Genomic DNA, 13,232 nt, shown 5'->3' with positions numbered 1-13,232 from the left:
AAGAGGGGCGGGGGGGAACTTGCATTTAATTTCGTTTCTTTATCGTTACCACATTGGACTGGTTGGTTCTTGTGTTTGTTTTTAACCCATTTTGGGTGCAAATGAGTAATTTGTTCAGCTCCTTTACTGTATACTGAAGAAGGAAGTTTTTGTTACTTTTGACATTTTTAAGGGACATTTCTGTCTCTTGACAGGCTTTCTAAAGCCACTTAGAGTATCTTTTATAGAAATGGAACCTCAAAAGTTCAAGCGAAGATGCTATGCATTACTACGGTAAACCAGTTCTTGCATTTAAATAATTTTTATTTTCATCTATTTATTTATTTATTAAATTGTTAATTTATTGTTTATGTTCTAATAACTGATCTTTTCTTTCTGTATTTCCTAGTACCTTCTGTTACTTCTTTCAAATGAACACCATAGCCTTTGGAAGCTTGAATTTCAAGTGCCATTAGAATGAAGCCTTTCTGTTTTCAGCAAATATTTCTGAACAAGCAGCTTCATCTTCTTAGCCTAATCCCTAGTCGGGGTCGCTGTTTGTAATGAGCCTACTCATCCAGCTGTTTCTGTCTTGTACGGTTCAGTTCGATGACTCTCCTGACACCCACCCTTCCTATTTATCCGGGCTTGGGACCGGCTTGCTTCCCAGCAATGACTAGGTTGAGCAAGCATATATATATATATATATATATATATATATATATATATATATATATATATATATTATATATTTTTACTTATTAAATTTTTCTCTGGTTTCTCTTTAACGTAAATTAAATTTTCATCTTTACAAAAGTCACGAGAAACTGCTTGTTGGTTCTTTTCGCTCCTCTCAAAGGATTTTATATTTATTGTTATATAGTTATATTTATCCACTTGTTTCTTTTTTCATACTTCAACGAGCGGAGTATCGTCTTCAACAATTGCCTCTTTCGCCCGATGGTTTCGCTGCTTTTCTCGTCGCCCTTACTTGATGTGGGCAAGGCAGGATTCATAGTTTCAGTTCCCCGAGAGGTTCAGCATCCTATATTTCCACTGCACTCGTCGTCATTTGTTGGCTGCAACACTGCTTTCTGGCCAAGGCCAGGACTTTTGACGCTCGCTTATTTTCAACGTGAGGCTGCTGTTGGTGGAGAGGGTGTGCCCTGCGCCCTCTTGTGCGAGTTTGTCTGTGGGTTTGCTTTTGCCCACCTGTGAGCAAGGCCCATCCCTTGCATTGACGAGTGCACTGCTGTATCCTCCGGGAATCGTCAGGAGGCCTTCTGAGGTCGGAGAAGGGTGAGCATCCCCTTTTGCCTATATTTGTTCTCCTCTGTGAGTGGACTACCCCGTCGGAGTATTGCTTCAAAGCATCAAGCGGAAGCTCCAGTAGGAGCTTTTATAGACAGTTTCCCGGACTGAAGCAGTTTTCAGTGTATTTTCAGCATATTTGCCGAACGTTTATTATTTGTAGGAATTAAGGTGTATCTCATTTGTTTTGTAAATATTAGTGTTAAGGAAAAAGTCAGTTATTAGTGTTAAGTTTCTTCACTGTGTCTCCGCCTATCGTGTACACGTGAGTGAGTGTTGATTTCGATCTACTACTGTGACATTTCTCTCTTACTCTTCGGTATAATAGTTAGGTAGGAGATTGAGGTATGTGTGAGGTACTGTATATGCTTGCATGTTTTTTTCTAGTTCATCAAGCAGGTTTTCAGGGACACTTTAATTATTAAGTTTGTCTTGTAAATAAATAAGTGTTAAATTTAGGCATTTGATCTTTTTTTTGTCACTCTTTGGAGTGTGTATTACCTAAAGTCTAGTGTGTGGTAAAATCTTTGTCTGGACTGGCAATTGATTTATTGAACAGAGGACCTGGTTTAAAAAAAGAAAAAAATAATTTGGGCTCTTGTTGAAGAGTTCTTAACAAAATATATATATATATATATATATATATATATATATATATATATATTTACACAACAGTGATTATGACAAAACACAACATAATTATGCCATATTACTTCAATTCCTGTACACGAAAAGTATATATATAAATTACTGAAACTGATATACCTTCTGATCGTTCATTTTTGTGTAATGCAGTTCTAGATCCATTTCCTAATTATTTCGTTCATTTTAAGTTACAGCAGTTCTGAGTCAGTGGTTGTGTTCCTTGCACTGATGCCTTTCCTGTGGACCAAATTCGCTTTCACCTTTGGTGACCTGTCAAAGAGGTCAAGATTAAGAGGCAAGTTTGGCTAATCATTCTCCTCAGAGTCACTTTCTCCCTAGTTTCACAAACTATAAATAATTCTTCAAGATAACCAATTTGCTTCCCGAGTACAAGGCTTACCATTACCTCACCAAGTCTGGCCAGAAATAGCTCTCTTTTTTTATTACTCTTTTAGAAAAAAAAAACCTCCCCATATCTTGATCTGATGACATCTGACAAACCTGCTTTTTCACCTTATCAGCTAATCTGGACAAACAATGTCTATCACAAACGAGTGGAATTTTTTGCAGAGGTTACTGAATACAGTGTCGTATGAGCTCTGTAGAGATATGGATGCACTTATGAAATTATATTAAAATTGCCACCTTTTTGGGGATTTCTAAATGACTCTCTCTCTCTCTCTCTCTCTCTCTCTCTCTCTCTCTCTCTCTCTCTCTCTCTCTCTCTAAAGAGATAAATACCCTTACGAAATTATATCAGAATACCTACCTTTTTGGGGATTTCTAAATGTCTCTCTCTCTCTCTCTCTCTCTCTCTCTCTCTCTCTCTCTCTCTCTCTCTCTCTCTCTCTCTCTCTCTCTCTCTCTCTCTAAAGAGATAAATACCCTTACGAAATTATGTCAGAATCCCTACCTTTTTGGGGATTTCTAAATGACTCTCTCTCTCTCTCTCTCTCTCTCTCTCTCTCTCTCTCTCTCTCTCTCTCTCTCTCTCTAAAGAGATAAATACCCTTACGAAATTATATCAGAATCCCCACCTTTTTGGGGATTTCTAAATGACTCTTCTCTCTCTCTCTCTCTCTCTCTCTCTCTCTCTCTCTCTCTCTCTCTCTCTCTCTCTCTACAGACTGTATATATAGAGATACATACACTTAGGAAATTATATTAAAATCCCCACCTTTTTGGGGGATTTCTCTCTCTCTCTCTCTCTCTCTCTCTCTCTCTCTCTCTCTCTCTCTCTCTCTCTCTCTCTCTCTCTCTCTCTCTCTCTCTACTGTAGAGAGATACACGCACACTTACAAAATTATATTAAAAAATCCCCACGTTTTTGGGGGGATTTCTAAATGACTCCTTTCTCTCTCTCTCTCTCTCTCTCTCTCTCTCTCTCTCTCTCTCTCTCTCTCTCTCTCTCTCTCTCTCTCTCTCTTCGTCTGATAATTTCCTGATCATCGTGGGTCTCTATCAGTCACTGGAGATTATGGCTGTTTTCATGAAGACCAACTCATTTTGTGATTAAACTCCTCGATCATAACGAAGGCTGCTGTCACCTTGGGTAATAAGCTTCAAGGTTGCGGAGGTGCCTTGTGAATTGACTGCCTGCTTCAGTTGTTCGAATATCTTGTATTATGTAAGGTCTCGATTATTGACAGAGCTTTGAGAAGTCCAGAGACCTTTGTAGTAAGAAGGCACTTGATTCTGTTAAGCTAAATACTTACGTTTGAACTCTCTCTCTCTCTCTCTCTCTCTCTCTCTCTCTCTCTCTCTCTCTCTCTCTCTCTCTCTCTCTCTCTCTCTCTCTCCAAAAAATAGCTAAGGTTCTGTTTCTATCAAAAAATCATTCACTGCTTAAAAATAAAATAAATTTGAAAAGCCCTACTTTCGCCCGTAACTTATTGTTGATTGTTGACCTTAATATGTTTTGTAATGATGAGTCGTTTTATTCTTCATTAAAACCTGATTTTCGTGTGATCAAAATTGTATAATGTACTTTTTAATGAATTACAAATTAAAATAACTCAGTAAAATCTGGAATAAAAGCGGACCAAAGCGGACCAATCTTTGGTTTATTAATGCAGATTCTAAGAGGCTTTATAGACAATATTATGACGTCTTGTTATTGTAATACTCTAGGACCAGTGATTTTTTTCACTTAGGCTTTCTAGACAATATTATGACGTCTTGTTATCGTAATACTCTGGGACCAGTGATTTTTTCACTTAGGCTTTATAGACAATATTATGACGTCTTGTTATTGTACTACTCTGGGACCAGTGATTTTTTCACTTAGGCTTTATAGACAATATTATGACGTCTTGTTATTGTACTACTCTGGGACCAGTGATTTTTTCACTTAGGCTTTATAGACAATATTATGAAGTCTTGTTATTGTATTACTCTGGGACCAGTGATTTTTTCACTTAGGCTTTATAGACAATATTATGACGTCTTGTTACTATACTACTCTGGGATCAGTCATTTTTTACACTTAGGCTTTATAGACAATATTATGACGTCTTGTTATTGTAATACTCTGGGACCAGTGATTTTTTCACTTAGGCTTTATAGACAATATTATGACGTCTTGTTATTGTATTACTCTGGGACCAGTGATTTTTTTCACTTAGGCTTTATAGACAATATTATGAAGTCTTGTTATTGTATTACTCTAGGGACCAGTGATTTTTCACTTAGGCTTTATAGACAATATTATGACGTCTTGTTACTATACTACTCTGGGATCAGTCATTTTTACACTTAGGCTTTATAGACAATATTATGACGTCTTGTTATTGTAATACTCTGGGACCAGTGATTTTTCACTTAGGGCTTTATAGACAATATTATGACGTCTTGTTATTGTATTACTCTGGGACCAGTGATTTTTTACACTTAGGCTTTATAGACAATATTATGACGTCTTGTTATTGTGTTACTCTGGGACCATTGATTTTTTCACCGAGGCGTAACAACAGAACATTGTTTTTTTGACACACATCTAACTCAATATGTATGTTAATTTAATCTGGCATTTGATTCCTTGTTAGCCCTAATATAATGAATCACAGCCCATTCATGGAATCTTACAAACAGTGTTGTTGCTCTGTTGAAGATAATTTCTTATAAACTTGTTTTTTTACACTTATAATATGGGAAGTTTACATGCACATTGAATATTTTCAAAATGTTCTTGGATAATTCTGTCTGCCTGTCACTTTTATATTATAAAATGTCTTCACAGGGTTATTGCAGCAAGAAACCAAAATATGAGCTGGAAAACGCAAGTCCCTATCTATTTTTCTAATGTTCTGCAATTCGCTATCAAAAAATTCCAGAACTGACAACACGTGTTCTAATTGTTGTTGTTATTATTATTATTATTATTATTATTATTATTATTATTATTATTATTATTATTATTATTATTATTATTATTATTATTATTATTCAGAAGATGAACTCTATTCATACGGAAGAAGCCCACCAAAGGGGCCATTGAATTGAAATTCAAGCTTCCAAAGAATATGGTGTTCATTTGAAAGAGGCAACAGAGGGCAATAAGAAATGCAGAAAGAAGTGATCAGTTATTAGAAGAGAAAAAGATAAGTTGAAGAGAATACAGAGATTTTTATATTAATACGATGTCTTGAAACACAATGAGCATAATATAAATGATTTGTCGCTTACATAATTTGTCAGACCATGAATACAACAAACTTTGTATTCTCTTTAAAGTTCCTACAAGCATTACTTGTTTTCACCCACGAGACATATTGAAACACCAATCGCTTCTCCCCCGTATAGGTGAATAATGCCGTCAGTGCACCTCACACGGCGCACTGTAGGCATTTCTTAAGGTTCTTTGTATCGTCCCTTCGGCCACTAGCTGCAACTCCTTTCAATCCTTGTGTACCTCCGTTCATATTCTCCTCCTTCCATCTTACTTTCCACCCTCTCCTAACAATTGATTCATCGTGCAACTGCTTTGAGGTTTTCCTCCTGTTACACCTTTCAGACCTTTCTACTCTCAATTTCCCTTTCAGCGCTGAATGACCTCATAGGTCCCATTGCTTGACATTCGACCTGAGTTTTATGTATTTTTAATATAATCCAGCCGCTTCATCGACGCGCTGATAACTTGCTAGTTTTATCTAATAGCAACAAAAACTAGATATGGAGAGATTATTCTGCTACATCATACGATCAGATAACATGACACAGTTCATCGTTAAATTATTATTATTATTATTATTATTATTATTATTATTATTATTATTATTATTATTATTATTATTATTATTATTATTATTATTATTATTCAGAAGATGAAGCCTATTCATATGGAACAAGCCCACCAAAGGGGCCATTGACTTGGGATTCAAGCTTCCAAACAATATTATGGTGTTAATTAGGAATAAGTAACAGGAGGTAAAGGGAAATACCTCCTCTTACCAACAAATATCGAAGTATGCAATAACTCATATACTTGAGGGCAAGTAACCTGGCAGATATAATATTTATAAGCAAAATTCTCTCTAACTTGTCGATTTGTTCATAGCACACAAGCAGAATGGTATATTGTCTGTCTTAGAACCTTAAATTCAGATCAACACTTTCCTTAATGTTCTTAATTATTTTTAACTGCTTTGTTGGTGACAGATGTCAAAAGGCGCAAGAATACACGGGTTGCTATTATATATGCGCGTCGCGCGTATTCAACAGGAAGGTGGGGAATTTATACTTAAAATCTCATTCCTTTAGAAGGCATTATTTTCGCCGACTCACGTCTTCCTCCCGCCTTGTCCCTTCCTCTCTCTCTCTCTCTCTCTCTCTCTCTCCGCCCAGCTTTCACTTTCGTACTTCCCTTCTGCGTATTTGTTTCGGATATCCGTAAGACGCCTTCGGTCGGATATACGCTTCCTTCGTAAGTATTCTCTTTCTGCTGTGAACTTTCACACGAGGTACGATAAGCTATTTTAAGCTATTTATTATTATTATTATTATTATTATTATTATTATTATTCATACGATGAACCCTATTGTATATGGAACAAGCCCACCGAAGGGGCCATTGACTTGAAATTCAAGCTTCCAAAGAATATTATGGTGTTCGTTTGAAAGAATTAACAGAAAGTAGTTAAAAATACAGGAAGAAGAGACCAGTTAATAGGAAATAAAAAAAAATAAATCTACAAATCAATAAATGAATAGATATAAATGCAAGTAAATGATTAAAATGCAAGGAGCATTGTATTAGTGTAGTGCAATGCGGTGCACTGTGGGCATTGCCTAAGGTTCTTTGCAGCGTGCCTTCGGCCCCTAGCTGCAACCCCTTTCGTTCATTTTACTGTACCTCCTTTCATAGTCACTTTCTTCCATCTTACTTTCCACCCTCTCCTAACAACTGATTCACAGTGCAACTGCTTTGAGGTTTTCCTCTTGTTACGCCTTTCAAACCTTTTACTGTCAATTTCCGTTTCAGCGCTGAATGACCTCATAGGTCCCTGTGCTTGGCCTTTGGCTTAAAATCTATATTCAGTTCAATTATTCTTTCTGTATTTGCTATTACCTCCTGTTACTTCTTTCAAATGAACTCCGTATTCTCCGGAAATTTGAATTTCAAGTCAGTGGCCCCCATGGTGGACTTGTCCCTTCCATACAGAATAGGGTTCATCTACTGAAAAATAATAATAACTGCATATTGGGCAGAAAGGGAAAAGATTTGCCTCGTTTGTGGGAAGGAAATTACGAAAATAATAATTTTTTTTACGACATATTAAAGACTTCTCTCATTTACGGTGTAATTAGTTCTGAATATGACTCCTAAACGGCGTCGGTAACGTAAACGCTTCTTGTATGCTAAAGGCAAGGTATTACGCTCGAGTAATGGAACAGTGCTTGCTGTAATTACGCTGGGTGAAAACGCAAGCGCTTGAGCGTACACACACACACACACGCAATCACTGATCTAATACCGATAAAAAGCTACTCTAATTGATAGATATTTTGTATCATCAAACGCAAAAGTATGGTCGAATTCAGCTTCACATTCTGTTCACAGCTAATTTCTTGAAAAATTAAAATAATTTTTATACCCATTTCATTAGTATCTACAGAGCTTTTTGTATCGCAAATGTGATATACTGTATTCTTACAGTTATTCACATACGTAGAACGCTGTGGTACATTATGTATTCTTACTGACATATGTACTACACCTCCCCCCCCACCCTCCCCGACCCCTTCACTCGTGTCCTTTAAATATCTTCTGTTATTATTGGACAGGGAAAACATATAGAAGACCGAATAATATTGCTTATTTTGTTATATAATATTTACTTAACGTTAACCATTTTTTCAGGAAATATAAATTTTCCTATATTTTTAGAACGTTCATAATTTCACAGATGAAATGCCTTAAGGTTAAAGTAAAAATTATTATTATTATTATTATTATTATTATTATTATTATTATTATTATTATTATTATTATTATTCAGAAGATGAGGAACCCTATTCATATGGAACGAGCCCACCAAAGGTGCCACTGACTTGAAATTCAAGCCTCCAAAGAATAATATGGTGTTCATTAGAAAAAATAAATTAATAAGTAGATAATAATGTATTAAAATGCAAGGAGAATAGAATTAGGGTAGTAATGCATTAGATCTTAGCTTAAAATTTTGCACGACAGTTGCACGACATCCCCCGGAGAGAGACGGGGGAAAGATTCCCAATTCCTCACTGTAAAAAAGTGCACTTGCCTCATTTTGCATTGTTTTTAGGTAAGGAGATCTGGGCAATTGACTTTCCTCTTACTTGGGAATTCAAGATGAGGGGAAATAGAAAGGATATATACATATATATAATCATATCTGTGAATACATATATGCTATACATTCATACACACATACTGTACACGTATATATTTCTAAATTTTGTTATGGAGGCCCGCCTACTTAACAAAAGATTATATATACAGTACAGTATATATATATATATATATATATATATATATATATATATATATATATATATATATATATATATATATATATATATACATACTATATTACAATCCTCCCCGAAATCGCAACAAGGATGAAATGTCCATCTCCTTCACGTCCCCAAGAGAGGAACCTCCTTGGGTTCCCAAGACTTCCGGACATTCGACCAACCAAATGTCTCATGATTTCCCTTCGCGTTTAAGACGTAATTTCCGTGTGACTTGGCTCAACATTCAACTTTTCAACTGGCTAATCTTTGGCACCACTTATCGAGGGCAAATACCTTATTCCGGTAAGCGTGGGTGGACATCCTGGCTTTGTTAAGGTCTGAGTTGGTTCAAGTTCTTCTTCCCCGTAGGGGGTTACTGCCATCAGTGCACCTGGTGCGGTGTACTGTAGGCATTACTCGAGGTTTTTTGCGGCGTCCCTTCGGCCCATAGCTGCAGCCCCTTTCATTCCTGTTACTGTACCACCATTCATAATTTCTTTCTTCGTACTTTCCACCGTCTCCTAACATAGTGCAACTGCGTAGGTTTTCCTCCTGTTACACCTTTCAAACCTTTTTTGTTGTCAGTTTCTAAATTCTATAGTCTATTCTATCTATCAAGTCCGTCTTGAAAAAAGGATTTAAAATTTTACAATTTATAGTCGTGTTGTTAGTTGGTTTATGTCAGTGCGGCAGTTATTAGCGTCTCGTAATGGAGGGGAGTGTCCCTTCTGCAGGTGTAATTAGGAAAAATCGCGTCACATCCTGCCGGAGAAAAGAGATTTCTACTTCTCTCATTCAGGAGACGGAGGAAAGACTCCTGGAGAAAGTGTCGCAGTTTTGAGCATAAACAAACGGGTCTATTTTTTTGCGTAATACAAAATCTAGATCATTTCTGATTGTAGTAATTTACTTGAGGTTCTTTGCGGCGTCCCGTAGGCTCCTAGCTGCGACCCCTTCTATTCCTCTTTACTATACCACCGTTCATGATCTCTTTCTTCCATCTTACTTTCCCCAAACCTCTCCTAAAATTGCTTTATAATGCAACTGCGCGGTTTCCCTCCTGTTACACCTTTAAAGCCTTTTTACTCTCGGTTTCTCCTTGCAACCCTGAATGACCTGATAGGTCCCAGCGTTTGGCCTATGGCCTAAATTTTATATTCCATTCCACGACACAAACAGGCCACGAATTTCATCATTTTGCCACTTCAGTCGGGCAAATACAAATTGCAACAGAAAGGGAAAGGACAAATAAACACGATAAGAACCCAAGAACACGACGCATATCGTATTGACTCAAGATTCGGCAAAGTACATAGCCTATATATATAGTATAATTGCGGAATTGGGCGGCGTCACAGTGGAGCGTTCCATGCAGCGGACAGTATCGCGAAAGAATCAGCATCTCTTGCCTTGCCTCTCCTTCTCTCCTCTCAGCTGTACTTTGCAAAGGGATATAAGAGAGCGAGAGAGACCCGTCTCCTTGGCATTGTCGTACCAACAGGTGGGCGGGTAGGACGCGTGACTAGTTATGCTCCAGACTGGAGAGGGGGTGGGTACGATATTCATTTTTTGGAGGTGACGGTTTGTGCTGTGAAGCTCGATCACCTGTTGTGAAGATGCGTAACGAGTTTTAGGGTTGTATAGTCGAAGTTATCGAGTTAATTATTAGTTTTTAATAGTTATAGAGAGATGGGTATTAACAGAATGACGTGGCGAGTGTTATGGCTGGATATATTGGCCACGAGCCTTCTCTTGGGTCTGGGAGAAGGAACAGCCCACCACGTGACTCCCATAGACGCCGAACCGGACCATATTGACGCCAACTTGTTACGAACGTTAACCGATGACGTAATCTTAGTAAATGGTGGACTGACCCCGAACATGACCCCGTGGAATTCGAGGGCGGAAACTGGGCCGACCGAGGTCGCGAAGCCGAAGACTGAAGAGGAGATTTTGATGCTGAAGGAAAAGGCTTTCAATGAAGTTCTCCTGCTGATGGGACAGAGACGCCGGAAGTTTGGTAAGAAAGTTACTGTGCAGTTTTTTTTTTTTTGGGGGTGGGCCTTAGAAATGTATGTATGTACATATGTATATATATATATATATATATATATATATATATATATATATATATATATATATATACATTTTTATATATATATGTACACTATATACATATAAATATATATATATATATATATATATATATATATATATATATATATATATAAAATATATATATATATATATATATTGTATATTATATATTTGTACATATATATATATATATATATATATATAATATATATATACATATAATTGTATATATATATATATATATATACATACATAAAATTGTATATATATATATATATATATATATATATATATATATATATGTACATAGATACATATACAGTATATATATATAAATATATATATATATATATATATATATATATATATATATATATATATAAATATATATATATATATATATATATATATATATATATATATGTGTGTGTGTGTGTGTGTACACACATACATATATATATACACATATTCTGTACTGATATCAGTTTCACTAACAAATATACTACACAGCTGTACCTAAGTCATTCAAATTCTGTTCAGGTATGCCCAACCTCCGTTAATCCAATGCATAACGCTTGCTGATTTCAGTAACTGTGCTATGGAACTGTTGCCGGGAAAGAATTTCTTGAACGAACAACTTGTACCCCATTATTGTAGATTACTGTTAAATTATTATTATTTTGATGTTTTCAAATGAAATTTATGCGTGTCTGTAGTTAGAGTATAACTGAAGCAATAATTCCCAAGTTGATTTATAGAGAAAGCGAGTCCTCTCCTTGCCGTTCAAGAAATGAGATAGATAAGAAAAAGGTGTATTGATATACAAAGAGATAAAATAAAATAGTATATTAATATATAAAGAGATAAAATAAAATAGTATATTAATGTATAAAGAGATAAAATATATTAATATACAAAGAGATAAAATAAAATATATTAATATATATAGAGATAAAATGAAATAGTATATTGCTGAATGAAGAAATCAATAAGAAAACGATGACTGCGGCAAAACTATTCTCTTGTGAATCACTCTATTTATAAAAGGAAGTTACGATGAGTAATCTCCTGAAGAAAATAAAGCAAAAACAAAGAAAAAAAATGATAAAATTCGGAAATGCATTTGACGTTTACTAAGAATTACTTATAATCATCAACATCGATACCTCTTTCTTCAGCTTGGCATAACATTATGGAGAAGGTGACTCAGACACCTTAGTCAGTCCTTTTTGTTCTTTGTCTCTGCGAAAACAGGCGTCACTTGAGGTTCTCTGCGGGGTCCCTTCGGCCCCTAGCTGCGACCTCTTTCATTCCTTTTATTGTCCCTTCGTTCATGTCCTCTTGTTTCCATCTTACTTTCGCCGACCCTTTCCTAAGAAGTGTTTCACAGTGCAACTGCGAGGTTTTCCTCCTGTTACACCTTTAAAGCCTTTTTGCTCTCGGTTTGCCTTCCAGCGCTGGGTGACCTCATAGGTTCCAGCGCTTGGCCTTGGCCTAAATTTTATATTCCATTCCATTCCAACAAGGATAGAGGAATTACAGAACACCCTGAGGATGTCGTACAATTGGAACTTCAGAGGTTCAAGCGAAGATAGGACGAATTACTCCCTAGTACAATTCTCCTTATATTCTTATAATTTACTTACATTTATATCTACTTAGTTATTAAACTGTTAATTTATTTTTTCTTAATTAGTAGGTGATCTCTTCTGTCTGTATTTCCTGCTACCTTCTTTACTCCGTTCTAATGAACACCATATTCTTTGGAAGCTTGAATTTCAAGTCAGTGGCTCCTTTGGTTGACTTGTTCCATATGAATAGTGGGTTCGCCTTCTGAATAATAATAATAATGTGTAGAACTCTCAGTGCCGAGAACAGGAGTGGTTTTGTATAAGGTCCGCAATAATATATGAAGAGAATGTGAGACTTTATAAAAATGTATAAAAAGCTTTCGAACCCTATCCTGGGTTCTTCAGTCCAAGATGAACCCAGGATAGGGTTCGAAAGCTTTTTATACATTTTTATAAAGCCTCACATTCTAATTGATAAATTATTGTGGACCTTATACAAAATAGTAATAATAATATAATAATATTCTGTATGAATAGGGTTCATCTTCTGAATAATAATAATAATAACCCCTCTGTGTGTTTAACTCTACTACATTCTTCTTCTTCATTTTGCCACGCAAGACACCAATAATAATA

The 13,232-nt window shown here is 35.9% G+C and overlaps 1 protein-coding gene across 1 annotated transcript in view; it reads left to right on the top strand.

The window, feature by feature from the left end:
- The first annotated feature begins 9,137 nt into the window (after positions 1 to 9,137).
- Positions 9,138 to 13,232, top strand: part of LOC136847868 (cubilin-like) — a 21,548-nt gene continuing 17,453 nt past the window's right edge. Inside the window, exon 1 of the mRNA XM_067119854.1 lies at positions 9,138 to 10,948. Coding sequence (XP_066975955.1) covers positions 10,618 to 10,948 — 331 coding nt within the window. The 5' untranslated portion in view covers positions 9,138 to 10,617. The remainder of the gene's footprint in view (positions 10,949 to 13,232) is intronic.

This window comes from Macrobrachium rosenbergii, chromosome 17 (genome assembly GCF_040412425.1).
Source record: "Macrobrachium rosenbergii isolate ZJJX-2024 chromosome 17, ASM4041242v1, whole genome shotgun sequence".
NCBI lineage: Eukaryota > Metazoa > Arthropoda > Malacostraca > Decapoda > Palaemonidae > Macrobrachium > Macrobrachium rosenbergii.
This window is presented reverse-complemented; position numbering and strand designations above follow the sequence as displayed.